The sequence below is a fragment of the Anolis sagrei genome, chromosome X, assembly GCF_037176765.1.
Source record: "Anolis sagrei isolate rAnoSag1 chromosome X, rAnoSag1.mat, whole genome shotgun sequence".
NCBI classification, from domain to species: domain Eukaryota; kingdom Metazoa; phylum Chordata; class Lepidosauria; order Squamata; family Dactyloidae; genus Anolis; species Anolis sagrei.
In genome coordinates, this window is record NC_090034.1 from 39,973,297 (window position 1) to 39,987,801 (window position 14,505).

General features: G+C 41.4%; 1 protein-coding gene across 1 annotated transcript in view; it reads right to left on the minus strand.

Annotated features, from left to right (window-relative positions):
* Window positions 1-14,505, minus strand: part of TMEM132B (transmembrane protein 132B) — a 514,332-nt gene that overhangs the window by 58,418 nt on the left and 441,409 nt on the right. Inside the window, exon 5 of the mRNA XM_060785589.2 lies at window positions 5,026-5,169. Coding sequence (XP_060641572.2) covers window positions 5,026-5,169 — 144 coding nt within the window. The remainder of the gene's footprint in view (window positions 1-5,025; window positions 5,170-14,505) is intronic.

A 14,505-nucleotide genomic window follows, 5' to 3' on the forward strand; every position in this document is an offset into this window, starting at 1 on the left:
TTTCCATATTTGCTAGCATATGGCATGCATCACCTTGACAGCATCCTCTTTCAAGATTTTAAACAATTCAGCTGAGATCCCATCGTCTCCTGCTGCTTTGTTATTAGCAATGCTTCTTAAGGCCTATTCAACCTCTCTCCTCAGGATGTCTGGTTCTAATTCACTCACCACACCATCAAAACTATCCTCGATATTATTATATGAAGGTTTAGAGAGCAATTTATCAAGTTTGCAGACGACACCAGTTTGGGAGGGACAGCTAATACCCCAGAGGACAGGATCATAATTCAAAATGACCATAAGAGATTAGAGAGCTGAACAGCCTAAATGAAGAAATGTAGGATGCTACACTTAGGCTGAAAAAATGAAATGCACAGATATGGTATGGATGATACCTGGCTTGACAATAGCCCATGTGAGAGGGATCTTGGAGTCTTAGTGGACCACAAGTTGAGCATGAGCCAATAACATGATGCAGCAACTAATGCAATTCTAGGCCACATCAATAGGATTATAGTGCCGAGATTAAATGAAGTAATAGTGCTCCTTTTATTCTGACACCACCACCCTTTGTCCAATTGCCAGTACTGTTCTTTCCAAACAGGGTTGGTGCCAAGGATCAGCAGAGGGGAGCATCTGCCACTGTAGAACTGATGTTGTCGGACACACTATAATCACCATGGCTGAATACTATGGAATCCTGGCAGCTGTTTGATGATGCACCAGCACTTTTTGATAGAGAAGACCTTGTAAAACTATGAGTCTCAAGATAATAATAATAGTAATAACAGTCATAGTAATACTTTATTTATAATCCGCTTTATCTCCCTGGGGGGACTCAGGGCAGTCCCCTAACATTGAGCCATGACACTACAAGTGGTTTTAAATGATATTAATTCTATAGTGTAGATGCACCTAAAAAAAAAGAGAAGCAATGAATGGCAGTAATGGCAGTAAAGCAGTAAACCCAGTGAAGGAACTGGTAACACCAGTCTTGGGTGCAATTGATTTGTGATTGAACATCCCTGCAAATGTTTTGGCCCTGTTAAGAGCCAAAAGATACATTTCCTTAGAGACTCAAAGAGGGGAAAAAGGCAGAGAGGGGTTCGTGTCAGGATTTCCAGTCACAAAGTCAACCAATTCCAGCTCTTTCCCAGAAAGGCTAAAAGTCATGGCCCACCCCACTGTGCTCTCTTCCTCCACTTCCTTAATCAAAATCAAGTAAACCGGACTCAAAGGTTATGAATGTCGTGCCATTTGTCATGAGCAAGAAGAGAGGACACATTCCAGCAATTAGAAAAGAACAACAAGTAGCCAAATTAACTTTGTAAGAAAGCACACAATCATCCAATTACATGAAGACTACACGAGAAATGTTAGAAGATCATCTTGTGTAGGAAAGCCATATCCTCTGGAAAGCACATTGACTCTGAATTTCCAAGGAACTGAATTTAAATGGAAGGAAAGTTGAGTCAGTAGTTTTTTTAAAAACCCTCAGAATCTATTTTTGTTTGTACAGTATTTCTTGGATGGATAGATGCATAGATGGATGGATGGACTGATAGATAGACAGACAGATAGGTTGCCAAGGCACTCCAGACAGTTTGCACTTTTAAAATGCTGACTCCTCGTCTAAAGTCATCTTCTAATTGGGTTGTTGTAGGTTTTTCGGGCTATACATCAAGGGAACCACTGACCGCATAGGGAAGCTGATGAGGAAACACAATATACAAACTATCTACAGACCCACTAAGAAAACCCAACAAATGCTACATTGAGCAAAGGACAAGAGGGATCCTCTCACCTCTGCAGGAGTCTACTGTATACCATGCAGCTATGGACAAGTCTACATACAGACCACTAAATGCAGCATTGCAAGGAACATGAAAGGCACTGCAGACTACTTCAACCAAAGAAGTCAGCCATAGCAGAGCACCTGATAAACCAACCTGGACACAGCATATTATTTGAGAACACAGAAATGCTGGACCATTCTAACAACTACCATGTCAGGCTACACAGAGAAGCCACTGAAATCCACAAGCATGTGGACATTTTCAACAGAAAGGAAGGAACCATGAAAATGAACAAAATCTGGCTACCAGTATTAAAAAAAACCTCTAAAATTAAAAAGTAAATAAAGAACAACACTCAAACAGGGGGTAACTCCAGACAAGAAACATTCGGGGACAGATAATCACCTCTCAACAAAGGAATTCCCCCAGGCAGCAACAAGCCATGCCTAAAAACTTTCAGATCATCAAATGCTAATCAAGGTGGCCAACTGAAACATTCATACCTAACTCCAAAAGACAAGAGTTCTTTCTATCCTGGACATTCCATACATATATAAACCCCATTTTCCTAGTTTCTAACAGACCTCACAACCTCTGAGGATGCCTGCCATAGATGTGGGTGAAATGTCAGGAGAGAACATTTCTGAAACATAGCCTGAAAAATCTACAACTTAGTGTTCCGGCCATGAAAGCCTTTGACAATACTTCTTCTAATTCTCATATATTTCTTTTAAATGCACAAAGAGGGGGGGGGGGTTGGGGGGGGCAGGCTTACAAGTATGGCTTAATGGTGTCAGTCAAGTGATCCATCTGTTCTGGGGTTTAGTTTGAACTGTAAAAAAAACTATCAAAACAACTATCTTGGGCAGCTCCTTTACATTTCTGAATATATTGTGCAGCTGATTCACTCCCTGAATGTGTTGATATATCAGAAAATAAACTTTGCAGATGGGCGGCAGTTATTGGGACCAACTCAAAAGCCCACATTGTATGCAAGCTTTTGAGCTCTTCAGAACTCTTCAACAGGCCAGGTGAAGAAGACAAATGAGAACTGAAGTAAGGCACAGAAAAAAATCCAAAATGTGACATGATGTCAAAGCCCTTACAAGTTACCATGAGAAAAAGTATTGAGTCTTTTATTAGTCCTTCCCCACTATATTTACAAAATGTGGGTGTCACATCCCTTATCTGCTGAATGTGAGTTCTAATGAACTTGCCAGACCTTCTCCCCTTTTCAGGCACTTCTTTCTGCTGAGACAATAAACCCATTAAAAGCCATTTCAAACAAGGAGAGAAGGTAAATTTCAAGGCCTGGCAAAAATCAGAGCTGTCTATTTTGGAGCAAATAATAGACATGTTCTAATATTTTCCCTGTCCAGTGAAGAGCCATTAATGATCAACTGACAATGCCTCTTGGCTACCTTTGAAGCCATCACCAATCTTGTTGACACCCCTTTGCAAAATGATGGGGAGAACACTTGGAGGTTCAAAGAGAAATGTAAAGGGGGGGGGGGTGACATCCATCGGCATGTCCAGCTGCAAATCCCTCAAGAAAAGGGGTAACAGAAAGAAATGTCTTCTTTAAAAGAAGGCCTAGCTTGCACATGCTACACGATGATGCAGAAATGTGGCAAGTGAATCACAAGAGAGGACTATACTGCTTCAGACTGCAGGTGAAGGGTCACATTTGCTAATGTTCCTTTTCCTTCAGGGTGAGAATAATGTCCCACGAAACAGGTTGCTACACTGCAACTCTCATCATTCCTCAGCATTGACTACAGAAGCTAAAGCTGTTGAGAGCCACAGTTCAACAATATCTGGAGGGCTATATGACTCTCACCCTTGCTTTGCAGTAAAATATCTCCTTGCAAACAGGAAATTAAGATGACAGAGAAGATGTTGGGTTAGTTACTTCCAAAAGTTTTGTTTTCTTACAGCATATTGCGGCGTGTGGAGGGGAAAGGATGACATGAAAACCATATCCCCCAATTTGTAAATTAAAAGGCTACCATTTACAGAATAACAACGGCAACCACAACCACAACCACAACCAAAATACTTTATTTGTATTCCACCCTATCTCCCTAAGGGGGCTCAGGGCAGATTCCAGCATATACAGACACAAGGCAAACATTCAATGCCTTGAAAAAATGAAACACAGACACACAGCTAAAAGTAAAGGCTTGCCCTTCATCCCCAACTCTGGGATGAAGAGCAATAATAATAATAATAATAATAATAATAATAATAATAATAATAAAATGTAAAGGTAAAGGTAAAGGTTTCCCCTGACATTAAGTCTAGTTGTGTCCGACTCTGGGGAGTGATGCTTATCTCCATTTCTAAGCTGAAAAACCTGTGCCGTCTGTAGAGACCTCCTGGTCATGTGGCCAGCATGACTGCATGGAGCCCCATTCGCCTTCCCACTGAGGCAGTACCTATTGATCTACTCACATTTGCATGTTTTCAAACTGCTAAGTTGGCAGAAGCTGGGGCTAACAGCAGGAGCTCACCCCATCCCACAGATGTGAACCACCAACCTTCCGGTCAGCAAGTTCAGCAGCTCAACAATTGAATCCCTTGTGCCACCGTGGCCCCAGTATTGTAATGGAAGCCAGTGGCATGTTTGAAAAACCACTCTGAGGATTCTGTTCTAGATTTCATTCTAGATTTTAAAGGAGTTTAGGGGGTAGGACAGTACCTAAAAGTCTAGAATAAAATTCAGTGTGGGCTGACCATTTTATTGGAAGCAGCTTTATTGAAAGCAGTTATCCAACAAAATCTAGAAGGCCACATTTCCCCTAACCTTGCTTTAAACCTAGACAAAATGATTCCCCTCTCTTGTTTCTCAGTGGTCCTAGGTTGCCTCCACTGTTTATTGGAATCCACCACCTAAATGTACACATTAAAAGAGGATCCATCTCTAAAGAACTGGTGGTGTCAGTAGGCTGGGGAATCAGCCCTAAGTTTTCTCCTGAACAGTAAAGGAGCTCTCCAAGGTACTGAACCAAACTTCAAAACTTTGATAGCTCCTGTAAAATTAGAAATAGAAAGCTATGATCACTCAACACCCCACTGACATAGGAGCCACTGACTACAACTAGCTACCCAGAGGAAGACCATCTTTCTCACATTCTCACTGGGACCATTTCAGTGGTGGCTACTCATGAACTGCTAGACTGCAATACATTGGGGCCAACAAGGCCATGCTGAGGTTCATCAACCTTACCTTTATGACGTCTTCATCTGCTGATTTGCATTCAGCCGATCCGGACACATCTCGTACTGATCCGTCCTCTTCAACAGCAACCACTTTTACTGGGACAGACACCGGCTTCCCTGTCAGAATGGCTGTGTTGAGGACTTCTGTGTCCTGCAGAAGGGCACAACATAAAAAAACAGAGCACTATTAAGTAGGGCTGGGCGGTTTCGTTTCGTTAATTCATAATTCGTTAAAAATTCGTTATTTTTTGTTAACGAAGCGATAACGAACCATTCTGGAGCAACCTAAAAATGAAACGAATTTTTCAATTCGTTTCGTAAATGCTTCGTATTTCGTTATGTATTCGTTTCGTTATTGGTTTGAGGTCGTTTCGTTATTATTTCTGCATGTCTGGGGCAAGTTTTATAGTTGTTTTTTGTTTAATTAGTGAAAAAAAATTATAATATCACACCAACAGTCAACAACAGAGGGAGAGGGAAGCTTCAGAAGTTTTTTTAGCGTATTGCGCGATCGCGGCCGCCATTAACGAATCGATTCGTTATTGTTTCGTTATTGTTTCGTAATTTTTTTTACCATTTATGAAATTTCGTAAATATCGAAGTTTTTTTAAGGAAAATTTCGGAATTCTTTTAAATATCGAAATGGAAAAAACCCCAAAAAACGAATCGATTTTAGAAACAAATTTTTCCGTTGTTACCCAGGCCTACTATTAAGTCAACACAGCATCTGGAAGAGCTAGGGAGTTACTGTCACAGATTAGTCAAGACTGTCCTTTATTTTCTCAAGTACTGTCAGACTACAAATTCCCATAAAGTAGTGTTTCTCAACCTGGGAGTCTGGATCCCTGGCCTGGGGGAGGTCGCGAAGGGGATGTCAGAGGGGTTGTCAAAGACCATCAGAAACCACAGTATTTTCTGTTAGTCATTGGGGTTCCGTGTGAGAAAAATGGCCCAATTCTATTATTGGTGTGATTCAGAATGTTCTTTGATTGTAGGTAAACTATAAATCCCAGCAACTACAACTCCCAAATGTCAAGGTCTGTTTTCCCCAAACTCCACCAGTGTTCACACCTAAGCTTATTGAATATTTGTGCCAAGTTTGGTCCAGATCCATCATTGTTTGAGTCCACAGTGCTCTCTGGATGTAGCGAACTACAACTCCAAAGCTCAAAGGCAATGCCCACCAAACCCTTCCAGTATTTTCTGTTGGTCATGAGAGTTCTGTGTGCCAAGTTTGGTTCAATTCCCTTATTGGTGGAGTTCAGAATGCTCTTTGATTGTAGGTGAACTATAAATCCCAGCAACTACAACTCCCAAATGACAAAATCAGCCCCCCCCCCCCACACACACACACACATACACACGCACATACACAATGCAACCAGTATTCTAATTTGGCCATATCAGGTATTTGTGTCAAATTTGGTCCAGTGAATGGAAATACATCCTGCATATCAGATATTTACATTACGATTCATAACAGTAGCAAAACTATAGTTATCAAGTAGGAATGAAAATAATTGTATGGTTGGGGGTCACCACAACATGAGGAATTGTATTAAGGAATCGTGGCATTAGGAAGGTTGAGAACCACTGACCTAGGCATAGCTGGGACAGGAAGGGTAAAATTGCCACATCACTGCAATAAAAGGGTTGAGCATTAGCCAAAACCATCGCAGTTTTGAGAGAAAGTTCTCCTATTGGTTCCGAAGTAGCTCATGAGCATTAGGAAGATTGAGAACCACTGCCATAAAGCCATGCAAAAGAAAGCCTTTAATGCACATCAGTGCCTGGTGGTTTGTATCATCACCTTCCAAGCCCCAAACTGGTCCAGGGTTTCCTATGTAATCACCTGCATAGCTAAACCACTTTCTTCAATACCAGTTTGAAACTGTATTAAATCAGTGTAGATGGGGCCTCAGCAACCCAGAGATTAAAGCTTTGCTTTGAACAACTAAGCAACGTGTTGCATTACTCAAAGTTGCAGGTGCCACTTTAGCTATTATCACTAACTCTGTGTGGTCCAGGTTGGTGGCTCAGTCTGCAATGTGTCCTGTCAAGTACATATAAATTATCATGAACCATAGACGACGGGGCCATCAAGCTACCATCCATATACTTTTTTCCTGCCTCAGGCCATTACATTGTCATGTTCATGTAGCTTTAGAATTGATCCCACCTCAGTGCCAGCAAGCGATCCTCTTCTTTGATTGTGATGTTTCCCTAAGCAGTTAGCACTCTAAAATGATATCCTTCTCCACAGGCATAATGGCCTGGTGAGCAAATTCTTCATTTTCTCTGTCAAATCTCTGTGATATCAATGAAGCTGGAATATGCCATGCTAATTTTAAGAAATCCATTTCTTCCATCAATAAACTCCACCTGGAGATATTCCAGAGGCCACTGAGCCTTCTATATCTGTTCCTCCATGTACTATGAGATATAGCACACTAATGAGTCCATTAAGACAGAACTCATTTGCAAATCACCATGGATGCTATTTGAATAATTGCTCACTAATACTTGCTATGTCTCTTCCGAAGGGTAGCCGAGGATGTGGCAGAATCTTCTTCTCTGGATGTTTTTTTAAAACCGATGCTGGATGGCCCTCTTTCATGAGTGTTTTGATTATATCTTCCTGCCCAGCATTCATAGGGTTTCCCTAAGTTCAATCTGACTTAGTGGCAATAATAATAATAACAACAATAACAACAACAACAACAACAATAAAATAATTGGAGGTTTCATTCATAGGGTTGCCCAAAGTTCAAGTTAACTTCGTGGCAATCACAATAAAATAATAATAATAGCAGAGGCATGACACCATTGCTAAGATGATTCATTGGAACCTGTGCCACAAATACCATCCGCCTGTGACAAAGAACTGGTGGGATCACAGGCCGGAAAGCGTTACAGAAAATGTACAAATTCAGACAGACAGAGTTTTAGAGCACAATACTCCTGACCTCACAATTGTGTTAAAAAACAAGATATGGATTGTCGAAGTTGCAATCCCAGGTGACAGCAGGATTGAAGAGAAAAAAACTGGAAAAGCTGACATGATGTGAGGATTTAAAGATTGAACTGCAAAGACTCTGGCACAAGCCAGTCAAGGTGGTCCCAGTGGGGATCGGCACACTGGTGCAGTACCTAAAGACCTTGGCCTGCACTTAAACACAATTGGCGCTGACAAAATTACCATCTGCCAGCTGCAGAAGGTCACCTTACTGGGATCTGCATGCATTATTCGCTGATACATCACACTGACCTAGACACTTGGAAAGTGTCCGACGTGTGATCCAATACAACCACCAGCAGAGTGATCTTGTCTGCTATGGACTCATCTTGTTGTGTTTCAAATAATAATAATAATAATAATAATAATAATAATAATAATAATTAATAATAATAATAATAATGGTTGGAGGTTTCATTCATAGGACATGATGGTTCTTGAGGTCTCTTCCAACTCTATGATGGTGTGGTTCTAATATCTAAGACCCTTTTGAGGGAAATGTAACCCTTCAGACATTGTTTAATTGCAAATCCCATCATTCTTCACCCAACTGCATGCAAATGACTACTTATTTGTAACTCCTGGAGTAGGACATAACAGTCTGTTAAAAGCAATTCTGAGAACACGGTACAGAAAACCAAGATAGATGTTCCACACTTGCAACATCAGCCGTCTAAGGACCTTATCACACTTATACCCCATCTCTGATGCTCTTTGCCTGCTGGTGGTTATGGGTCCAATCGCATCATGCAAGGTCCATTTCATTGGTAAGTCCAACCAATACCTTTTATAAAATGGAAAACTATCAATTTTACTTATTTTCTAATATCTGTGTGAATGTCTGAAGTGCATTTTTGGGTGTGTGCAATGGCACACTTGTCTGCAGCTCACCCTCTGTGCCTGTGACATGCCTATCATGGCATGTTTTGGGGATGGTCTTTTAATCCCACTTGATATTTATTTATTTATTTATTTACAACATTTATATGCTGAACTTCTCACCCCGAAGGGGACTCAGAGCAGCTTACAAGATATATATCTATATATAAAAATGCTCTGTGCATAATGAGTATCTTAAAAACAAAAGAACCAATGAACAAAATAGCACCAAATTTGGCAACAAAATGTCTCACATCACAAGGAGTGACTATCACTCAAAAAATTATGATTTTGTCATTTGGGAGTTGTAGTTGTTGGGATTTATAGTTCACCTATAATAAAAGAGCATTCTGAACTCCACCAACAATGGAATTGAACCAAACTTGGCACACATGACTCCTCTGACCAACAGGAAACACTAGAAGGGTTTGGTGGGCATTGACCTTGTGTTTGGGAGTTGTAGTTCACCTACATCTAGAGCACTGTGGACTCAAACAATGATGGATCTGGACCAAACTTGGCATGAATACTCAATATGCCCAAATATGAGCACAGATGGAGTTTGTGGGAAATGGACCTTGACATTTGTGAGTTGTAGTTACTGGGATTTATATTTCACCTACAATCAGAGCATTCTGAACCCCACCAACGGCCGAATTGGGGCAAACTTCCCACACAGAACTCCCATGACTATTAGAAAATACTTAAGGCCATCCAGTCCTGCTCCCTTCACCAGGGAAAGAAAACGTAATCAAAGCCCTCCTGACAAAGAGCCATTTAGTCATAGATATAGATAGATAGATAGATAGATAGATAGATAGATAGATAGATCACACACAGAGAGATATAGTGTCATAGATTTGAAAGGGACCCCTAAAGAAGGACAATGATATGTTGCATGTTCCAGGGTGGGCAAACCAGACACTCTCCACATCAACACTGACAAAGAAACAGCAAGAAATACTGTTTACTCACAAGCATAAAGAAATTACATATTTTAGAACAACACTTTCTCATTACTTTATTTTCCAGATCAACAGACTGGGCCACAGCAACGCGTGGCAGGGGACAGCTAATATATATATATATATATATACACACACACACACACACACACACACACACACACACATACAATATTATTAGCATAGCACCATATCAGTATTATATGTTACTATATTGCACTATACCATTATACTGTAATATTATTAGTAATATTACATGTAATATAAAATATATAATTATAATATCATATTATTAGTATTATTATATTGTACTACATTATAATATTATATATATGTATATACATTATATTATATTACAAGCATAGCACAGGAGACAAGCTATCCCCTTGCCAAAATTCTCAGCAGTACACTTTCAGTGACCGTCAGAGAAGGACCATGAGCAAAGCAACAAATGTGTTGTCCAAGGCTTTCATGGCCAAAATCACTGGGTTTCTGTGAGTTTTCCAGGCTGTCTGGCCATGTTCCAGAAGCATTCTCCCCTGACGTTTCACCCACATCTATGGCAGGCATCTTCAGAGTTTGTGAGGTCTGTTGGAAACTAGGTAAGTGAGGTTGATACATCTGTGGAGTGATGTCCAGGGTGGGAGAAATAACTCTTGTCTGTTTGAGGCAAGTGTGAATGTTGAAATTGGCCTCACTGATTAGCACTGAATGGTCCTGCAGCTTCAAAGCCTGGCTGCTTCCTGTTTGGTGGAATCGATCTGCAAGGCCATTCAATGCTAATCAAGGTAGCCAATGGCAACATTCACATTTGCCTCCAACAGACAAGAGTTCTTTCTCCCACCCTGGAGAGGTATATAAACTCAATTTTCCTAGTTTCCAACAGACCTCACAACCTCTGAGGATGCCTGCCATAGATGTGGGTGAAATGTCAGGAGAGAATGCTTCTGAAACATGGCCAGACAGCCCAGAAAACTCACAGCAACCCAAAACAATAAATGTTTTCTGCTTTCCCATATTGCTTCCTTTAAAAAAATACTTTAAAACTCAGAGTTGTGCAGCTCCATAGGAAACAAAAATATGTTTTTTATGTGGTGTGTGGGATAAGGTCCTAAATGTTTGAATTTCACCATGAAAGGAGGACCTTGTGTGCTTTAAAAATATTGTAGGTGAGAAAACTGATCTTGTTCTGCCTTAAAGAGTGAAAAGACTCCCAAACCTTATTCCCTTTCTTGATACCTTCATGTGAGTGAGAAAATACAAAGGATTTTTTGCTAACGTCTTCATGCAGTTGACAGGGACCATTTCACTTGCTGCATTTCAGTCTGATACACAAACATGATAAGCTCTAGATTACTTGAGAAACACTGCAGTAGAGCTTATAATGTGTTCTTGAAAGCTTTCATGGCCAGAATCACTCGGTTACTGTGAGTTTTTTGGACTGTATGGCCATGTTCCAGAAGTATTCTCTCCTGATGTTTCACCCACATCTATGGCAGGCATCCTCAGAGTTTCCAACAGACCTCACAACTTCTGAGGATGCCTGCCATAGATGAGGGTGAAACGTCAGGAGAGGAATGCTTCTGGAACATGGCCAGACAGCCCAGAAAACTCACAGTAACTGAGTGATTCTGGCCATGAAAGCCTCGAGAACACATTATAAGCTCTACTGCAGTGTTTTTCAACCTGGGGGTCGGGACCCCTGGGGGGGTCGTGAGGGAGATTCAGAGGGGTTGTCAAAGACTATCAGAAAACACATATTTCTGATGGTCTAAGGAATCCCTTCGGCATAGTCATTTGGGTTCACAGTGTACTCCAGATGAAGGTGAACTACATCACCCCTAAATCCCCGTGAATCCATCCCATATCCCTCCAGTATTTTCTGTTGTTCATGGGGGTCTCTCTGTGGGAAGAGAATGCCTCTAGAACATGGCCATATAGACAAAAAAAACCTACAGCAACCCAATTCCTTAGTTATATCAGAGAGAAAACAGAGCTCAGAGTAGAGCACATGCCAGAAGAGGTTCCCACTCCTGGCCACTCCAGTCAAAAGGATCAGGTGCCAGTTAATGGGAGAGACTCTGTTCTGCCACATAATGCTGCTGTTGATCAGAGTGCAAAGAGCTGGGTTAGTTGGACCAACAGCCTAATCTGAGATCAAGAAGCCCCTCCAGTCCCTTTGTGCCCCCCCCCCCCGCCCCCCAGCACATAATGTTCATCACTCTTTGAGTCGTGGAGCCTGAGTGTCATCAAATTCCGATTACTGTTAGATTATAGTTCCTAAAAGCACTTAAAATCACGCATTCACCTTCTCCTGGCCCCATCAGCCACAAACATACTCAATTCCTCTGCTGAAACATGTGGTTTAGCTTTTGATTTCAAAAGGATTTAAACATCTGGTTGAGAGCTGCCAATAAACAGAGGGCATGCTCTGGAAATAAAAGGCTACGAGATGAAAATATACATTCTTTACTTTACACTCCAGATGACATAAACCAGATGCTTTATGTCCTCCCTCGCCCAACTGTATTATGTTCATTGATGGCGATGGAGTTAATTTCATACCAGCTGCCATCCACTACAGAGGGATAGTACAGGATTAAAAAAAAAAGATGAATGTAAAATAACAGTGATTTTTTTATTATTGTTACTATAAATGATTATAAACCATGGATGATAAGAAGGATAATCGCCATGAGATAGCTGGATTTGCATTTCTATACAGCTTTAATAAACTCTATCGAGACTCTCATTAACCAAGCTCCCCGGGGAACATGATATTTGTCCACCAGAGAGGTGATGAGAAGAGAAAGGAAGTGTCAACAAGCAAAATATCAAGGGTGTTTATGAGAGATCGGAGATTAGATTCACTGTTCTATCTCTGGCACAAAACCACTCAACTGGTATAGTTGCACTAGACTGTTCCACTGCACACTCAGAAGCACAATAAACAGACTACATGGCCATGTAATCTCTTACACAAACAAGTGGAAATCAGGGCTGGATTCTGGCAAGGGCACTGCAGGGACTGCCTGGAAAATGAGCTACTTAGTTCCACTTCAGGAAGGTCATACTCAGATTGAGTCCAATATCGAAGGCAAATCTTACTAGACAGCATCAATTTCAAAAAGGGAGTTTCCAAAAACCAAGGCAACCAATCTGAGAATTGTAACTAATATGCTTGTTCATGGATTCATTCTCACCGTTTTTCTTTGGCCAATCCGGCTTCTTCAGCTTGGTCGGATGGCCGTACCAGCAAGGGCCCAGCCATAACAGTTTCCCATCTGTAACGGGACCACATGACAACTGATCATGGTTTCTCCTCCCCTTTTGAGGAGCACGCAACGTGCAAAGTTGCTGCTGCGTGCTCCTCCTCACACGAGGTTTCTCTGTGAGCCCTGCCTGTTGGGTCAATTGGAGTAGAAGAATGCTGTGACATGTCTTACACAAGCTGTGCCTGCTTCCTTAACCTCATTGCTGAAACCCAGGCTCCCTTGAAGGGAAGAAAGGAAAGGGTATTGGGAATGGAAAGGGGAGCCTCGTAAGTTCCCCATTGCCACCAATGGGCTGAATCTAACCATATTTTTCGGCTGTGGAACAAAAATGGCTATTCGGCTACTTGTCTGTTTTTGGGAGGCGTGCGAAAATGTATATGGGGGTCTACTGGAATCTGGCCAGCAGAAACAGATTGAGCTTCAGCCAAAATGCACAAGCCTAATACCCAGCAGAGTTGAATCTATGATCAGCCTCAGGGACCTACCCCTCTTTTCCCAGAAAAGCACCAGAGCTGCCATTGGCAATTTTGCAGGGCGATGTTGCAAGGTATATGGATTCCAGTGCCACTGCATGTTCTTCTCAGTGAGCTCCCACAGAGTTGTAATTTTCTAAGGAGTCACTGAGCACCATTGATTCTAAGATACAGCAGCCCCTGGTCCTATTCCAATGGCACTGTCAGTTTTCCGATGGGGTGGAAGGATGTCACTTTCCTTCTCTGCAAAAACTTTCTGCAAATTTGCATATTCAGTGGGGGTGCCCCCCCCTTTAGTGATGTCTTGCACCACCCCCAGTGTTTCAGTCCATTTAATATGGGAAGTTTCTTAGATCTGACCATTCTCCCCGATGTGCAAAAGATGGCCACGATGAGGGATGTCCAGCTCCCTAGTCCTCCATTTAGCTTTCGGATCATGGAACCTGAGCAAGTTCAACCCTACCCCTCTCATTCTGACACTGCTACAAGTCCAAAGTATTGCCAGTACTAGTGTTCCCAGCTTATTTATTTATTTATGTTTTTACTGCATTTACTGCATCTCACGCCGAAGGGAACACAGAGTGGCTAACAAATTATGGTAAAAATTCAATGCCACATCATATAACATAATGCACATACCATACCAAATTATAAACAGTTAAAACATATAAATACAATACAACAGATTACAAACATGCATAGTCCCAAGTCTTGATTTTCCATACTTCTTGATTTTCCCATAATCATTATTCAAGCTGCCAGATTGAGGTTGAGTTCCATATTACCCTGCTCCCCAAACACCTGTGTACAAAGACAGGTCTTTAGATTTTTCCTGAAGATCAGGAGGGATGGGGCAAGTCTAATGTCACTGGGGAGGGA